This window comes from Panulirus ornatus, chromosome 3 (genome assembly GCF_036320965.1).
Source record: "Panulirus ornatus isolate Po-2019 chromosome 3, ASM3632096v1, whole genome shotgun sequence".
Taxonomy (NCBI): domain Eukaryota; kingdom Metazoa; phylum Arthropoda; class Malacostraca; order Decapoda; family Palinuridae; genus Panulirus; species Panulirus ornatus.
In genome coordinates, this window is record NC_092226.1 from 20,444,328 (window position 1) to 20,464,588 (window position 20,261).

General features: G+C 40.8%; 1 protein-coding gene across 2 annotated transcripts in view; it reads right to left on the minus strand.

The window, feature by feature from the left end:
- Positions 1-20,261, minus strand: part of LOC139761185 (uncharacterized) — a 173,561-nt gene that overhangs the window by 87,154 nt on the left and 66,146 nt on the right. Inside the window, exon 6 of one of the 2 annotated variants that reach the window (XM_071685184.1) lies at positions 17,267-17,290. The exons of the other annotated variant lie outside the window; for it this stretch is intronic. Coding sequence (XP_071541285.1) covers positions 17,267-17,290 — 24 coding nt within the window. The remainder of the gene's footprint in view (positions 1-17,266; positions 17,291-20,261) is intronic. 2 annotated transcript variants of the gene reach the window in all.

Consider the following 20,261-nt stretch of genomic DNA (forward strand, 5'->3'; position numbering starts at 1 on the left):
TGAACCAGGTATGTGAAGCATCTGGGGTAAACCATGGAAAGGTCTGTAGGCCTGAATGTGGATAGGGAGATGTGGTTTTGGTGCATTACACATGACAGGCTAGAGACTGAGTGAACTAATGTGGCCTTTTTTTGTCTGTTTTCTGGCGCTTACCTTGTTGAAGCGGCGGGTAGCAATGCTGATTATTGTGGGGCATGGTAGCTGCCTTGCCTATCTCTCAACCTTTATACTTTGTAAAACTCCAAGTTGCCCTATCTCTTAACCTTGTATATCTATGTAAAACTCATATTGTCCAATCTCATTAATCTGTACATCTATGTAAAACTCATGTTGCCCTTTCTCTTAACCTTGTATATCTATGTACCAGTCTTTGTTCCTATGTATGTATGTATGCATGTATGTATCTACACAGACACAAACATACACACCGCATAACTAGTGTGTGTGTGTGTTGTGTGTGTGTGTGTTGGTGTGTGTTGTGTGTGTGTGTGTGTGTGTGTGTGTGTGTGTATGATTAAAATTTGTGTTTTGCGGAAAGAGTTTACATCATGTTGTTCTGTCTTCTGAACTATGCACGTATATGTGTCCCATGTCTACTTGTGTGTGTGCGCATCTGCACAGGTGTTAACAAATTCATCTGCATGCTATTATACCATAGAAGTAAAAAGTCACTTTTGGTAAGGCTGTATCATCATCAATGGACAAAAGGCATACAATCTCATCAAGGAGCTTCTCACTCCAAAGGAATCCATCATGGCTATCATTTTCCTTGAAACTGCAGAAGCTTTAGAAAATGGGTCCTAGGGTTAAATAATCAAAACTATGCTGCAATTTTGCCTCTATTTCTTTTACCTTTAGTGTGCTTACAAGTACAACTAACCTGCAGTCATGCCAGTTCAATAAAATGTTAACTAAACTCACCAGAGTATGCAGACAACAAAAACAGTCTTACCCTTTCTAAAAAAAGCTGTATTGACAAAACAATAATATCTAATTTCATGCATTCATTTATGGCACTAAATTCTTCTTATAGATGCTAACTGATCAAAGAAGGAAATCTTTCAGCAAATCACAGAGCCAAGTATTCATCATAATATGCCATATTGTTCTACAAAACAGGGGAGCAATAATACTTTCATAAAAAGATCAAAATCTTCTCATGCAGTAAGACACACAAGCATGAAAATGAGGAGATTCCAACAAACTTTACCAAATAATAGAATCCAAAACAAATACAGACTCACCCCCAGTTTTCCTCTTCCTGCACCTACAGCAGCATGAAAGTACAAGCAAAAAGTATACAAGATGTATTAATCCCATAACAATCTAGCCATCACAAGTCCACAATAATCCAATCATTAACTATAAGTATCATAACACAGTTTGGAGAAATTACATATATCATATATTGAGACACTATTGTACACTGCCAAGCCAAACATATCTAGTCTTAAAACATACAAATACAGATTAAGAGTTAACGCATAATACATTTTAAGATGATGAATCAAAATATCATGCAGTCAATTTCTATTTCAATCTGTGGCTAGCCTTTCCCCAATAGGTAATCATCGCCATTCATTCTGACCAGTTAAAAACTTTAAGTCATACATTTTTTTTACTATATAAAACTAAACTACACAGTGAAAGGCCTTTATCCCCTAAGATGATACAAAAAAATTTACTATGACTTCCTTGATTCTACACATCTTTTATTCACAACTAGGAATGGGCCTTGTTTATATGCATACCACAGTTCCTTCCTTAACCTCTAAATCATTATGATTTTTCCCCCAAACAAATTGGATTCCTGAGCTACAAGTGGACCTCTGCTGCCTGAATTACTGTGCACAATAAACATGTACTAATCCCTTGGTGTGTGAAAACAAAGTCCAAGAGGAGCACCATCCAAACCTCCTTCTCTTAAAGCATGTTTTTGCACCTTTAAGTCACTAAAAACTTTATCGTTTTCAGCTCATTTTCTATCATTTCTTTTTCATAATTACTGTAATTTTAAGCTTTACTAATACAGGTATTTTTCCTTTAACCTTATGATTTTTGTTCAGATTCTTTTACCTTTTAAGCTTGATGTTTTTGCTGAAACTCATATGAAAATTCGTTTGAGGAAAGTAGGATATAGAAAATAAACTAAGATGTTAAAGGTGAAGTAACTATGATATCCTATTCCTAACCCATTCACTGTTTTCATCTGCTCTATGCTCTAATGACTAATTTTATTCACTTACTACACCAAGCTGTTGTTTGCCTACCCAGGAGGTTGCTGTCATTGCTTGGGAATAATTTTCATGACAGCAAGTGAGATACTGTTTATCAGAATATCTATCAGTTTATCTTAACTTGATCGCCATCATCTGGATCAGCAGATAGCACCAAAAACAGACAAACAGACCCATCATCTCATATACACACATATATACATACATCATGCATATACATACATAACTTACCAACATATACACATATACATACATATACAAACACATACACAGACATATACATATATACACATGTACATATTCATACTTGCTTACCTTCATCCATCCCCAGCACCACCCTACCCCACAGGAAAACAGCATCATTGCCCCCTGCGTCAATGAGGTAGCGCCAGAAAACAGACAAAAAAAAGGCACATTCATTCACACAGTCTCTAGCTGTCATGTAATGCACTGAAACCACAGCTCCCTATCAACATCCAGGTCCCATAGACCTTTTCATGGTTTACCCAAAGATGTTTTCTACCCCAGTAATACCACATCATTCCAATTAAATCTATTCCTTGCATGCATCTCACACTCCTCCATGTTCAGGCCCGATCACTCAAAATCTTTTCACTCCATCCTATCCACCTCCAATTTGTTCTCCCACTTCTTCTTCCCCCAACTTTGACACATTATACCTCTTTCTCAACCTTTCCTCACTCATTCCCCCCTTGCTCCCTTCACCGATGTTCCCATTTGTTCTCTTGTCTTACAACACATTATGTACTCCCTTCCAAAACATCTTTTGATTTTCCCTAAACTTTAATGATACTCCTCACCCCAGCTCTCATTTGCTCTCTTTCTCAACCCATGCACCTACCTCTTCATCTGCTGCTTTCTTTTATATATCTCCCCAGGCATTTGCATTCCTTCTTTGCAAGTATCATCCAAACACCTCTCTCTTACTATTTCACAAACTACTTTACTTCTTCATCCAACCACTCACTACCATTTCTAATCTGCCCACCTCCAACCATTCTCTTGCCACATGCATCTCTTGCACATGCCATCACTGCTTCCCTAAATGCCTCTCTTTTCTCTTTCACTATAACTTTACTTCTTCATTCCATCACACACTAACCCTTCCAATATAGAGTGAATTGGAACGATGTGGTATACCAGGGTCGGCATCTCATCAAGGGCTGAATCAGGACATATGAAACATCTCGGGTATAACCATGGAAAGGTCTGTGGAGTCTGGATGGGAATATGGGAGCTGTGGTTTCAGTGCACAACACATGACAGCTAGAGACTGATGTGGAACAAATGTGGCCTTTATTGTCTGTTTCCCTGTCTCTTCCTTGCTGAAGCAGGGATATCAATGATTTCCTGAGTGGCAGGGTAATGGATGAAGGCAAGCAAGCATGAATAGGTACATATCAATATAGGTATATGTCTGTGTATGTGTATGAATGTATATGTGTATATGTTGATTTTTTTTTTTTTTTTTTTTTTTTTATACTTTGTCGCTGTTCTCCCGCGTTTGCGAGGTAGCGCCAAGAAACAGACGAAAGAAATGCCCAACCCCCCCCCCATACACATGTACATACACACGTCCACACACGCAAATATACATACCTACACAGCTTTCCATGGTTTACCCCAGACGCTTCACATGCTTGATTTCACTCCACTGACAGCACGTCAACCCATGTAACCACATCGCTCCAATTCACTCTATTCCTTGCCCTCCTTTCACCCTCCTGCATGTTCAGGCCCCGATCACACAAAATCTTTTTCACTCCATCTTTCCACCTCCAATTTGGTCTCCCTCTTCTCCTCGTTCCCTCCACCTCCGACACATATATCCTCTTGGTCAATCTTTCCTCACTCATTCTCTACATGTGCCCAAACCATTTCAAAACACCCTCTTCTGCTCTCTCAACCACGCTCTTTTTATTTCCACACATCTCTCTTACCCTTACGTTACTTACTCGATCAAACCACCTCACACCACACATTGTCCTCAAACATCTCATTTCCAGCACATCCATCCTCCTGCGCACAACTCTATCCATAGCCCACGCCTCGCAACCATACAGCATTGTTGGAACCACTATTCCTTCAAACATACCCATTTTTGCTTTCCGAGATAATGTTCTCGACTTCCACACATTTTTCAAGGCTCCCAAAATTTTCGCCCCCTCCCCCACCCTATGATCCACTTCCGCTTCCATGGTTCCATCCGCTGACAGATCCACTCCCAGATATCTAAAACACTTCACTTCCTCCAGTTTTTCTCCATTCAAACTCACCTCCCAATTGACTTGACCCTCAACCCTACTGTACCTAATAACCTTGCTCTTATTCACATTTACTCTTAACTTTCTTCTTCCACACACTTTACCAAACTCAGTCACCAGCTTCTGCAGTTTCTCACATGAATCAGCCACCAGCGCTGTATCATCAGCGAACAACAACTGACTCACTTCCCAAGCTCTCTCATCCCCAACAGACTTCATACTTGCCCCTCTTTCCAGGACTCTTGCATTTACCTCCCTAACAACCCCATCCATAAACAAATTAAACAACCATGGAGACATCACACACCCCTGCCGCAAACCTACATTCACTGAGAACCAATCACTTTCCTCTCTTCCTACATGTACACATGCCTTACATCCTCGATAAAAACTTTTCACTGCTTCTAACAACTTGCCTCCCACACCATATATTCTTAATACCTTCCACAGAGCATCTCTATCAACTCTATCATATGCCTTCTCCAGATCCATAAATGCTACATACAAATCCATTTGCTTTTCTAAGTATTTCTCACATACATTCTTCAAAGCAAACACCTGATCCACACATCCTCTACCACTTCTGAAACCGCACTGCTCTTCCCCAATCTGATGCTCTGTACATGCCTTCACCCTCTCAATCAATACCCTCCCATATAATTTACCAGGAATACTCAACAAACTTATACCTCTGTAATTTGAGCACTCACTCTTATATATATATATATATATATATATATATATATATATATATATATATATATATATATATATATATATATATATTTTTTTTGTTTTTTTTTTTTTAATTTTCCAAAAGAAGGAACAGAGGGGGCCAGGTGAGGATATTCCAGAAAAGGCCCAGTCCTCTGTTCTTAATGCTACCTCGCTAACGCGGGAAATGGCGAATAGTTTAAAAGAAAGAAAGAAATATATATATATATATCTGGGAGTGGATCTGGCAGCGGATGGAACCATGGAAGCGGAAGTGGATCATAGGGTGGGGGAGGGGGCGAGAATTCTGGGGGCCTTGAAGAATGTGTGGAAGTCGAGAACATTATCTCGGAAAGCAAAATTGGGTATGTATGAAGGAATAGTGGTTCCAACAATGTTGTATGGTTGCGAGGCGTGGGCTATGGATAGAGTTGTGCGCAGGAGGATGGATGTGCTGGAAATGAGATGTTTGAGGACAATGTGTGGTGTGAGGTGGTTTGATCGAGTGAGTAACGTAAGGGTAAGAGAGATGTGTGGAAATAAAAAGAGCGTGGTTGAGAGAGCAGAAGAGGGTGTTTTGAAGTGGTTTGGGCACATGGAGAGGATGAGTGAGGAAAGATTGACCAAGAGGATATATGTGTCGGAGGTGGAGGGAACAAGGAGAAGAGGGAGACCAAATTGGAGGTGGAAAGATGGAGTGAAAAAGATTTTGTGTGATCGGGGCCTGAACATGCAGGAGGGTGAAAGGAGGGCAAGGAATAGAGTGAATTGGAGCGATGTGGTATACCGGGGTTGACGTGCTGTCAGTGGATTGAATCAAGGCATGTGAAGCGTCTGGGGTAAGCCATGGAAAGCTGTGTAGGTATGTATATTTACGTGTGTGGACGTATGTATATACATGTGTATGGGGGGGGTTGGGCCATTTCTTTCGTCTGTTTCCTTGCGCTACCTCGCAAACGCGGGAGACAGCGACAAAGTATAATAAAAAAAAAATAAAAAATAAATATATATATATATATAAGAATATATGGTGTGGGAGGCAAGTTATTAGAAGCAGTGAAAAGTTTTTATCGAGGATGTAGGGCATGTGTACGTGTAGGAAGAGAGGAAAGTGATTGGTTCTCAGTGAATGTAGGTTTGCGGCAGGGGTGTGTGATGTCTCCATGGTTGTTTAATTTGTTTATGGATGGGGTTGTTAGGGAGGTGAATGCAAGAGTTTTGGAAAGAGGGGCAAGTATGAAGTCTGTTGGGGATGAGAGAGCTTGGGAAGTGAGTCAGTTGTTGTTCGCTGATGATACAGCACTGGTGGCTGATTCATGTGAGAAACTGCAGAAGCTGGTGACTGAGTTTGGTAAAGTGTGTGGAAGAAGAAAGTTAAGAGTAAATGTGAATAAGAGCAAGGTTATTAGGTACAGTAGGGTTGAGGGTCAAGTCAATTGGGAGGTGAGTTTGAATGGAGAAAAACTGGAGGAAGTGAAGTGTTTTAGATATCTGGGAGTGGATCTGGCAGCGGATGGAACCATGGAAGCGGAAGTGGATCATAGGGTGGGGGAGGGGGCGAAAATTCTGGGGGCCTTGAAGAATGTGTGGAAGTCGAGAACATTATCTCGGAAAGCAAAAATGGGTATGTTTGAAGGAATAGTGGCTCCAACAATGTTGTATGGTTGCGAGGCGTGGGCTATGGATAGAGTTGTGCGCAGGAGGATGGATGTGCTGGAAATGAGATGTTTGAGGACAATGTGTGGTGTGAGGTGGTTTGATCGAGTGAGTAACGTAAGGGTAAGAGAGATGTGTGGAAATAAAAAGAGCGTGGTTGAGAGAGCAGAAGAGGGTGTTTTGAAGTGGTTTGGGCACATGGAGAGGATGAGCGAGGAAAGATTGACCAAGAGGATATATGTGTCGGAGGTGGAGGGAGCAAGGAGAAGAGGGAGACCAAATTGGAGGTGGAAAGATGGAGTGAAAAAGATTTTGTGTGATCGGGGCCTGAACATGCAGGAGGGTGAAAGGAGGGCAAGGAATAGAGTAAATTGGATCGATGTGGTATACCGGGGTTGACGTGCTGTCAGTGGATTGAATCAAGGCATGTGAAGCGTCTGGGGTAAACCATGGAAAGCTGTGTAGGTATGTATATTTGCGTGTGTGGACGTATGTATATACATGTGTATGGGGGGGGTTGGGCCATTTCTTTCGTCTGTTTCCTTGCGCTACCTCGCAAACGCGGGAGACAGCGACAAAGTATAAAAAAAAAAAAATATATATATATATATATATATATATATATATATATATATATATATATATATATATATATATATATATATAGTATACATATAGTATAATAATAATATAATATATATATATATTTTTTTTGCTTTGTCGCTGTCTCCCACATTTGCGAGGTAGCGCAAGGAAACAGACGAAAGAAATGGACCAACCCACCCCCACACACATGTATATACATATGTCCACACACGCAAATATACATACCTACACAGCTTTCCATGGTCCACCCCAGACGCTTCACATGCCCTGATTCAATCCACTGACAGCACGTCAACCCCGGTATACCACATCGCTCCAATTCACTCTATTCCTTGCCCTCCTTTCACCCTCCTGCATGTTCAGGCCCCGATCACTCAAAATCTTTTTCACTCCATCTTTCCACCTCCAATTTGGTCTCCCTCTTCTCCTCGTTCCCCCCACCTCCGACACATATATCCTCTTGGTCAATCTTTCCTCACTCATTCTCTCCATGTGCCCAAACCATTTCAAAACACCCTCTTCTGCTCTCTCAACCACGCTCTTTTTATTTCCACACATCTCTCTTACCCTTACGTTACTTACTCGATCAAACCACCTCACACCACACACCGTCCTCAAACATCTCATTTCCAACACATCCATCCTCCTGCGCACCACTCTATCCATAGCCCACGCCTCGCAACCATACAACATTGTTGGAACCACTATTCCCTCAAACATACACATTTTTGCTTTCCGAGATAATGTTCTCGATTTCCACACATTCTTCAAGGCTCCCAGAATTTTCGCCCCCTCCCCCACCCCATGATCCACTTCTGCTTCCATGGTTCCATCCGCTGCCAGATCCACTCCCAGATATCTAAAACACTTCACTTCCTCCAGTTTTTCTCCATTCAAACTCACCTCCCAATTGACTTGACCCCCAACCCTACTGTACCTAATAACCTTGCTCTTATTCACATTTACTCTTAACTTTCTTCTTTCACACACTTTACCAAACTCAGTCACCAGCTTCTGCAGTTTCTCACATGAATCAGCCACCAGTGCTGTAACATCAGCGAACAACAACTGACTCACTTCCCAAGCTCTCTCATCCCCAACAGACTTCATACTTGCCCCTCTTTCCAAAACTCTTGCATTCACCTCCCTAACAACCCCATCCATAAACAAATTAAACAACCATGGAGACATCACACACCCCTGCCGCAAACCTACATTCACTGAGAACCAATCACTTTCCTCTCTTCCTACACGTACACATGCCTTACATCCTCGATAAAAACTTTTCACTGCTTCTAACAACTTGCCTCCCAGACCATATATTCTTAATACCTTCCACAGAGCATCTCTATCAACTCTATCATATGCCTTCTCCAGATCCATAAAGCTACATACTAATCCATTTACTTTTCTAAGTATTTCTCACATACATTCTTCAAAGCAAACACCTGATCCACACATCCTCTACCACTTCTGAAACCACACTGCTTTTCCCCAATCTGATGCTCTGTACATGCCTTCACCCTCTCAATCAATACCCTCCCATATAATTTACCAGGAATACTCAACAAACTTATACCTCTGTAATTTGAGCACTCACTCTTATCCCCTTTGCCTTTGTACAATGGCAATATGCACGCATTCCGCCAATCCTCGAGCACCTCACCATGAGTCATACATACATTAAATAACCTTACCAAGCAGTCAACAATACAGTCACCCCCTTTTTTAATAAATTCCACTGCAATACCATCCAAACCTGCTGCCTTGCCGGCTTTCATCTTTCACAAAGCTTTTACTACCTCTTCTCTGTTTACCAAATCATTTTCCCTAACCCTCTCACTCATATATATATATATATATATATATATATATATATATATATATATATATATATATATGAGTGCTTTGACAAGCACATGGTGCTTTGACAAGAAAATAGTGAAATTGGAAAAAATGTAGCTTAGACATTGAAGCTTATTGATACAGTGGTCAAATTGATGAGAACTACTATTGATATTTGTGTAAATAAATTATACATTTCCTTTTTCCATAGCCAGAGGTTGAACAATTATGTGACATCCATTTTTTCATTTCATTTCAAGCTAGAAGTTTCAGTTTTCTAAATTGTTTCTTACATTTTTCATATGTATATATATGTATGTGTGTGTGTGTGTGTGTATATGTGCGTATGTATGTGTGTGTGTATGTGTGTATATATATATATATATATATATATATATATATATATATATATATATATATATATATATATGTTATCCCTGGGGATAGGGGTGAAAGAATACTTCCCACGTATTCCTCGCATGTCGTAGAAAGCGACTAGAGGGGACGGGAGCGGGGGGCCAGAAATCCTCCCCTCCTTGTATTCTTTTTAACTTTCTAAAATGGGAAAAAGAAGAAGGAGTCACGCGGGGAGTGCTCATCCTCCTCGAAGGCTCAGATTGGGGTGCCTAAATGTGTGTGGATGTAACCAAGATGTGAAAAAAGGAGAGATAGGTAGTATGTTTGAGGAAAGGAACCTGGATGTTTTGGCCCTGAGTGAAACGAAGCTCAAGGGTAAAGGGGAAGAGTGGTTTGGGAATGACTTGGGAGTAAAGTCAGGGGTTAGTGAGAAGACAAGAGCAAGGGAAGGAGTAGCAATACTCCTGACACAGGAGTTGTGGGAGTATGTGATAGAATGTAAGAACGTAAATTCTCGATTAATATGGGTAAAACTGAAAGTTGATGGAGAGAGATGGGTGATTATTGGTGCATATGCACCTGGGCATGAGAAGAAAGATCATGAGAGGCAAGTGTTTTGGGAGCAGCTGAATGAGTGTGTTAGTGGTTTTGATGCACGAGACCAGGTTATAGTGATGGGTGATTTGAATGCAAAGGTGAGTAATGTGGCAGTTGAGGGAATAATTGGTATACATGGGATGTTCAGTGTTGTAAATGGAAATGGTGAAGAGCTTGTAGATTTATGTGCTGAAAAAGGACTGATGATTGGGAATACCTGGTTTAAAAAGCGAGATATACATGAGTATACTTATGTAAGTAGGAGAGATGGCCAGAGAGCATTATTGGATTACGTGTTAATTGACAGGCGCGCGAAAGAGAGACTTTTGGATGTTAATGTGCTGAGAGGTGCAACTGGAGGGATGTCTAATCATTATCTTGTGGAGGCTAAGGTGAAGATTTGTATGGGTTTTCAGAAAAGAAGAGTGAATGTTGGGGTGAAGAGGGTGGTGAGAGTAAGTGAGCTTGGGAAGGAGACTTGTGTGAGGAAGTACCAGGAGAGACTGAGTACAGAATGGAAAAAGGTGAGAACAATGGAAGTAAGGGGAGTGGGGGAGGAATGGGATGTATTTAGGGAATCAGTGATGGATTGCGCAAAAGATGCTTGTGGCATGAGAAGAGTGGGAGGTGAGTTGATTAGAAAGGGTAGTGAGTGGTGGGATGAAGAAGTAAGAGTATTAGTGAAAGAGAAGAGAGAGGCATTTGGACGATTTTTGCAGGGAAAAAATGCAATTGAGTGGGAGATGTATAAAAGAAAGAGACAGGAGGTCAAGAGAAAGGTGCAAGAGGTGAAAAAAAGGACAAATGAGAGTTGGGGTGAGACAGTATCATTAAATTTTAGGGAGAATAAAAAGATGTTCTGGAAAGAGGTAAATAAAGTGCATAAGACAAGGGAGCAAATGGGAACTTCAGTGAAGGGCGCAAATGGGGAGGTGATAACAAGTAGTGGTGATGTGAGAAGGAGATGGAGTGAGTATTTTGAAGGTTTGTTGAATGTGTTTGATGATAGAGTGGCAGATATAGGGTGTTTTGGTCGAGGTGGTGTGCAAAGTGAGAGGGTTAGGGAAAATGATTTGGTAAACAGAGAAGAGGTAGTAAAAGCTTTGCGGAAGATGAAAGCCGGCAAGGCAGCAGGTTTGGATGGTATTGCAGTGGAATTTATTAAAAAAGGGGGTGACTGTATTGTTGACTGGTTGGTAAGGTTATTTAATGTATGTATGACTCATGGTGAGGTGCCTGAGGATTGCCGGAATGCGTGCATAGTGCCATTGTACAAAGGCAAAGGGGATAAGAGTGAGTGCTCAAATTACAGAGGTATAAGTTTGTTGAGGCATGTACAGAGCATCAGATTGGGGAAGAGCAGTGTGGTTTCAGAAGTGGTAGAGGATGTGTGGATCAGGTGTTTGCTTTGAAGAATGTATGTGAGAAATACTTAGAAAAGCAAATGGATTTGTATGTAGCATTTATGGATCTGGAGAAGGCATATGATAGAGTTGATAGAGATGCTCTGTGGAAGGTATTAAGAATATATGGTGTGGGAGGAAAGTTGTTAGAAGCAGTGAAAAGTTTTTATCGAGGATGTAAGGCATGTGTACGTGTAGGAAGAGAGGAAAGTGATTGGTTCTCAGTGAATGTAGGTTTGCGGCAGGGGTGTGTGATGTCTCCATGGTTGTTTAATTTGTTTATGGATGGGGTTGTTAGGGAGGTAAATGCAAGAGTTTTGGAAAGAGGGGCAAGTATGAAGTCTGTTGGGGATGAGAGAGCTTGGGAAGTGAGTCAGTTGTTGTTCGCTGATGATACAGCGCTGGTGGCGGATTCATGTGAGAAACTGCAGAAGCTGGTGACGGAGTTTGGTAAAGTGTGTGGAAGAAGAAAGTTAAGAGTAAATGTCAATAAGAGCAAGGTTATTAGGTACAGTAGGGTTGAGGGTCAAGTCAATTGGGAGGTGAGTTTGAATGGTGAGAGGCTGGAGGAAGTGAAGTGTTTTAGATATCTGGGAGTGGATCTGTCAGCGGATGGAACCATGGAAGCGGAAGTGGATCATAGGGTGGGGGAGGGGGCGAAAATTTTGGGAGCCTTGAAAAATGTGTGGAAGTCGAGAACATTATCCCGGAAAGCAAAAATGGGTATGTTTGAAGGAATAGTAGTTCCAACAATGTTGTATGGTTGCGAGGCGTGGGCTATGGATAGAGTTGTGCGTAGGAGGATGGATGTGCTGGAAATGAGATGTTTGAGGACAATGTGTGGTGTGAGGTGGTTTGATCGAGTAAGTAACGTAAGGGTAAGAGAGATGTGTGGAAATAAAAAGAGCGTGGTTGAGAGAGCAGAAGAGGGTGTTTTGAAGTGGTTTGGGCACATGGAGAGAATGAGTGAGGAAAGATTGACCAAGAGGATATATGTGTCGGAGGTGGAGGGAACGAGGAGAAGAGGGAGACCAAATTGGAGGTGGAAAGATGGAGTGAAAAGGATTTTGTGTGATCGGGGCCTGAACATGCAGGAGGGTGAAAGGAGGGCAAGGAATAGAGTGAATTGGAGCGATGTGGTATACAGGGGTTGACGTGCTGTCAGTGGATTGAATCAAGGCATGTGAAGCGTCTGGGGTAAACCATGGAAAGCTGTGTAGGTATGAATATTTGCGTGTGTGGACGTGTGTATGTACATGTGTAGGGGGGGGGGGGGGGCATTTCTTTCGTCTGTTTCCTTGCGCTACCTCGCAAACGCGGGAGACAGCGACAAAGTATAAAAAAAAAAAAAAAAAAAAAAAAGTTTGTTGAGTATTCCTGGTAAATTATATGGGAGGATATTGATTGAGAGGGTGAAGGCATGTACAGAGCATCAGATTGGGGAAGAGCAGTGTGGTTTCAGAAGTGGTAGGGGATGTGTGGATCAGGTGTTAGCTTTGAAGAATGTATGTGAGAAATACTTAGAAAAGCAAATGGATTTGTATGTAGCATTTATGGATCTGGAGAAGGCATATGATAGAGTTGATAGAGATGCTCTGTGGAAGGTATTAAGAATATATGGTGTGGGAGGCAAGTTGTTAGAAGCAGTGAAAAGTTTTTATCGAGGATGTAAGGCATGTGTACGTGTAGGAAGAGAGGAAAGTGATTGGTTCTCAGTGAATGTAGGTTTGCGGCAGGGGTGTGTGATGTCTCCATGGTTGTTTAATTTGTTTATGGATGGGGTTGTTAGGGAGGTGAATGCAAGAGTTTTGGAAAGAGGGGCAAGTATGAAGTCTGTTGGGGATGAGAGAGCTTGGGAAGTGAGTCAGTTGTTGTTCGCTGATGATACAGCACTGGTGGCTGATTCATGTGAGAAACTGCAGAAGCTGGTGACTGAGTTTGGTAAAGTGTGTGAAAGAAGAAAGTTAAGAGTAAATGTGAATAAGAGCAAAGTAATTAGGTACAGTAGGGTTGAGGGTCAAGTCAATTGGGAGGTAAGTTTGAATGGAGAAAAACTGGAGGAAGTAAAGTGTTTTAGATATCTGGGAGTGGATCTGGCAGCAGATGGAACCATGGAAGCGGAAGTGGATCATAGGGTGGGGGAGGGGGCGAAAATCCTGGGAGCCTTGAAGAATGTGTGGAAGTCGAGAACATTATCTCGGAAAGCAAAAATGGGTATGTTTGAAGGAATAGTGGTTCCAACAATGTTGTATGGTTGCGAGGCGTGGGCTATGGATAGAGTTGTGCGCAGGAGGATGGATGTGCTGGAAATGAGATGTTTGAGGACAATGTGTGGTGTGAGGTGGTTTGATCGAGTAAGTAACGTAAGGGTAAGAGATATGTGTGGAAATAAAAAGAGCGTGGTTGAGAGAGCAGAAGAGGGTGTTTTGAAATGGTTTGGGCACATGGAGAGAATGAGTGAGGAAAGATTGACCAAGAGGATATATGTGTCGGAGGTGGAGGGAACGAGGAGAAGTGGGAGACCAAATTGGAGGTGGAAAGATGGAGTGAAAAAGATTTTGTGTGATCGGGGCCTGAACATGCAGGAGGGTGAAAGGAGGGCAAGGAATAGAGTGAATTGGATCGATGTGGTATACCGGGGTTGACGTGCTGTCAGTGGATTGAATCAGGGCATGTGAAGCGTCTGCGGTAAACCATGGAAAGCTGTGTAGGTATGTATATTTGCGTGTGTGGACGTATGTATATACATGTGTATGGGGGTGGGTTGGGCCATTTCTTTCCTCTGTTTCTTTGCGCTACCTCACAAACGCGGGAGACAGCGACAAAAAAAAAAAAATAAATATATATATATATATATATATATATATATATATATATATATATATATATATATATATATATATAGGGTACTGCAGTGGAATTTACTAAATAAGGGGGTGATTATTGTTGATTGGTTGGTAAGAATATTCACTGTATGTATGGATCATGGTGAAGTGCCTGAGGATTGGCGGAATGCATGCATAATGTCATTGTACACAGGCAAAGGGGATAAAGGTGAGTGCTCACACTACAGAGTTATAAGTTTGTTGCATATTCCTTGAAAACTTTGTGGGAGGGTATTGATTGAGGGGGGTGAAGGCATGTACAGAGCATCAGATTGAGGAAGAACAGCATGGTCTCAGAAGTGGTAGAGGATGTGTGGATCAGGTATTTGCTTTGAGGAATGGATGAGATATACTTAGAAAAACAGATGGATTTGTAGCATCTATGGATCTGGAGAAGGCATATGATAGGGTTGACAGATATGCTTTGTGGAAGGTTCTAAGAGTATATGGTGTGGGATGTAAGTTCCTTGAAGCATTGAGAAGTTTTTACTAAGGATGTAAGGCATGTGTATGAGTAGGAAGAGTGGAACGTGAGTGGTTCCCAATGAATGTTGGTTTGTAGTTGGTGTGTGTGATGTCCCCATTTTCCTTAATATGTTTATGGATGTGGTGGTTAGGGAGGTAATGGCAAGAGTTTTGGAGAGAGGGATGAGAATGAAGTATGTTGGGGATGAAGGGGCCTGGGAAGTGAGTTAGTTGTTATTCGCCAATGATACAGCTCTAGTGACTGATTCGGGTGAGAAACTGCAAAAATTCGTGACTGAGTTTGAAAAAGTGTGTGAAAGGAGGAAGTTGGGAGTAAATGTCAATAAGAGCAAACTTACTAGATTCAGTAAGTTTGAGGGACAAGTTAAATGGAAGTTTGAATGGAGATAAATTGGAGAAAGTGAAGTGTTTTAGATATCTGGGAGGGGATGGAACCATGGAAGCAGAAGTGAGTCACAGGGTGGGAGAGGGGGCGAATGTTCTGGGATTGATGAAGAATGTATGGAAGGAGAGAACGTTATCTCAGAGAGCAAAAATGGGTATGTTTGAAGGAGTAGTAGTTCCAACAATTTCATATGGTTGTGAGGCATGGGCCATTGATAGGGTTGTGTGGAGAAGGGTGGATGTGATGGAAATGAGATGTTTGAGAACAATATGTGGTGTGAGGTGGTTTGATCAAGTAAGTAATCAAAGGGTAAGAGAGATGTGTTGAAATAAAAAGAGTGTGGTTGATAGAGCAGAAGAGGGTGTTTTGAAATGGTTTGGACATATGGAGAGAATGAGTGAGGAAAGATTGACAAAGAGGATATATGTGTCAGAGGTGGAAGGAACACAGAGAAGCAGGAGACAAAATTGGAGGTGGAAGGACGAAGTGAAAAAGATTTTGAGGGTGAGAGGCATGCAAGGAATACAATGAAATGGAACAATGAGGTATACCGGGGTGGACGTTGTCAGTGGGCTGAACCAGGGTATGTGAAGCATCTGGGGTAAACCATGGAAAGGTCTGTAGGGCCTGAATGTGGATAGGGAGATGTGGTTTTGGTGCATTACACATGACAGGCTAGAGACTGAGTGAACTAATGTGGCCTTTTTTTGTCTGTTTTCCTGGCGCTACCTTGTTGAAGCGGCGGGTAGCAATGCTGATTATTGTGGGGCAGGGTAGCTGCCTTGCCCTATCTCTCAACCTTTATACTTTTGTAAAACTCAAGTTGCCCTATCTCTTAACCTTGTATATCTATGTAAAACTCATATTGTCCAATCTCTTAATCTTGTACATCTATGTAAAACTCATGTTGCCCTTTCTCTTAACCTTGTATATCTATGTACCATGTCTTTGTTCCTATGTATGTATGTATGCATGTATGTATCTACACAGACACAAACATACACACCTGACATAAGCTAGTGTGTGTGTGTGTGTGTGTGTGTGTGTGTGTGTGTGTGTGTGTGTGTGTGTGTATGATTAAAATTTGTGTTTTACGGGAAAGAGTTTACATTCATGTTGCTCTGTCTTCTGAACTTTGCACGTATATGTGTCCCATGTCTACTTGTGTGTGTGCGCGTGCTGCATAGGTGTTAACAAATTCATCTGCATGCTATTATACCATGAGTAAAGTCACTTTTGGTAAGGCTGTATCATCATCAATGGACAAAAGGCATACAATCTCATCAAGGAGCTTCTCACTCCAAAGGAATCCATCATGGCTATCATTTTCCTTGAAACTGCAGAAGCTTTAGAAAATGGGTCCTAGGGTTAAATAATCAAAACTATGCTGCAAATTTTGCCTCTATTTCTTTTACCTTTAGTGTGCTTACAAGTACAACTAACCTGCAAGTCATGCCATGTTCAATAAAATGTTAACTAAACTCATCCAGAGTATGCAGACAACAAAAACAGTCTTACCTTTCTAAAAAAAGCTGTATTGACAAAACAATAATATCTATTTCATGCATTCATTTATGGCACTAAATTCTTCTTATAGATGCTAACTGATCAAAGAAGGAAATCTTTCAGCAAATCACAGAGCCAAGTATTCATCATAATATGCCATATTGTTCTACAAAACAGGGGAGCAATTAATACTTCATAAAAAGGATCAAAATCTTCTCATGCAGTAAGACACACAAGCATGAAAATGAGGAAGGATTCCAACAAACTTTACCAAATAATAGAATCCAAACAAATACAGACTCACCTCCCAGTTTTCCTCTTCCTGCACCTACAGCAGCATGAAAGTACAAGCAAAAAGTATACAAGATGTATTAAGTCCATAACAATCTAGCCATCACAAGTCCACAATAATCCAATCATTAACTATAAGTATCATAACACAGTTTGGAGAAATTACATATATCATCATATTGAGACACTATTTGTACACTGCCAAGCCAAACATATCTAGTCTTAAAACATACAAATACAGATTAAGAGTTAACTGCATAATACATTTTAAGATGATGAATCAAAATATCATGCAGTCAATTTCTATTTCAATCTGTGGCTAGCCTTTCCCCAATAGGTAATCATCGGCCATTCATTCTGACCAGTTAAAAACTTTAAGTCATACATTTTTTTTACTATATAAAACTAAACTACACAGTGAAAGGCCTTTATCCCCTAAGATGATACAAAAAATTTACTATGATCTTCCTTGATTCTACAAATCTTTTATTCAAACTAGGAATGGGCCTTGTTTATATGCATACCACAGTTCCTTCCTTAACCTCTAAATCATTATGGGATTTTTCCCCCAAACAAATTGGATTCCTGAGCTACAAGTGGACCTCTGCTGCCTGAATTACTGTGCACAATAAACATGTACTAATCCCTTGGTGTGTGAAAACAAAGTCCAAGAGGAGCACCAACTCCAAACCTCCTTCTCTTAAAGCATGTTTTTGCACCTTTAAGTCACTAAAACTTTATCGTTTTCAGCTCATTTTCTATCATTTCTTTTTCATAATTACTGTAATTTTAAGCTTTACTAATACAGGTATTTTTCCTTTAACCTTATGATTTTTGTTCAGATTCTTTTACCTTTTAAGCTTGATGTTTTGCTGAAACTCATATGAAAATTCGTTTTGAGGAAAGTAGGATATAGAAAATAAACTAAGATGTTAAAGGTGAAGTACTATGATATCCTATTCCTAACCCATTCACTGTTTTCATCTGCTCTATGCTCTATGCATATTTTATTCACTTATTACACCAAGCTGTTGTTTGCCTACCCAGGAGGTGCTGTCATTGCTTGGGAATAATTTTCATGACAGCAAAGTGAGATCTGTTATCAGAATATCTTATCAGTTTATTTCATTAAACTTGATCGCCATCATCTGGATCAGCAAGATAGCACCAGAAAACAGACAAACAGACCCATCATCTCATATACACACATATATACATACACATGCATATACATACAAATACTTACCAACATATACACATATACATACATATACAAACACATACACAGACATATACATATATACACATGTACATATTCATACTTGCTTACCTTCATCCATCCCCAGCACCACCCTACCCCACAGGAAAACAGCATCATTGCCCCCTGCGTCAATGAGGTAGCGCCAGGAAAACAGACAAAAAAAAGGCCACATTCATTCACACAGTCTCTAGCTGTCATGTAATGCACTGAAACCACAGCTCCCTATCAACATCCAGGTCCCATAGACCTTTTCATGGTTTACCCAAGATGTTTCTACCCCAGTATACCACATCATTCCAATTAAATCTATTCCTTGCATGCATCTCACACTCCTCCATGTTCAGGCCCGATCACTCAAAATCTTTTTCACTCCATCCTTCCACCTCCAATTTGGTCTCCCACTTCTTCTTCCCCCCAACTTTGACACATATATCCTCTTTCTCAACCTTTCCTCACTCATTCCCCCCTTGCTCCCTTCACCGATGTTCCCATTTGTTCTCTTGTCTTACACACATTATGTACTCCCTTCCAAAACATCTTTTGATTTTCCCTAAACTTTAATGATACTCTCTCACCCCAGCTCTCATTTGCTCTCTTTCTCAACCCATGCACCTACCTCTTCATCTGCTGCTTTCTTTTATATATCTCCCAGGCATTTGCACTCCTTCTTTGCATGTATCATCCAAACACCTCTCTTTACTATTTCACAAACTACTTTACTTCTTCATCCAACCACTCACTACCATTTCTAATCTGCCCACCTCCAACCATTCTCTTGCCACATGCATCTCTTGCACATGCCATCACTGCTTCCCTAAATGCCTCTCTTTTCTCTTTCACTAATAACTTTACTTCTTCATTCCATCACACACTACCCTTTCCAATATAGAGTGAATTGGAACGATGTGGTATACCAGGGTCGGCATGCTATCAATGGGCTGAATCAGGACATATGAAACATCTCGGGTAAACCATGGAAAGGTCTGTGGGGTCTGGATGGGAATAGGGAGCTGTGGTTTCAGTGCACAACACAAGACAGCTAGAGACTGAGTGTGAACAAATGTGGCCTTTTTGTCTGTTTTCCTGTCTCTTCCTTGCTGAAGCAGGGATATCAATGATTTCCTGAGTGGCAGGGTAATGGATGAAGGCAAGCAAGCATGAATATGTACATATGCATATAGGTATATGTCTGTGTATGTGTATGAATGTATATGTGTATATGTTGATATGTATATGTATATGTATGGGGGTTTATGTATAAAAATGTGTATATGAGTGGATGGGCCATTCTTCATCTGTTTCCTGGAGTTACCTCACTTACATGAGAAACGGCGATCAAGTGTAATAAATATAAATAAATAGATATATATTTCACTTATAGATTATACTTGATCGCCATCTCCCATGTCAGCGAGGCAATGCCAGGAAACAGATCCACTCATCCACTCATATACATAATAATATACACAAGTGCCCACACATGCACATATATATACATTTACATATCAATGTACATATACATATACATACACATACACAGACATATACATATATACACATGTACACATTCATACTTGCTTGCCTTCATCCATTACCGGCACTACCCAACCCCGCAGTAAACAGCATCACTACCCCCTGCTTCAGCAAAGAAGTGCCAGGAAAAGCGAAAAAAAAAGGCCACATTCTCTCACACTCAGTCTTTACATGTCATGTGCAAATCACAAAAACCACAAATCCCTATCCACAG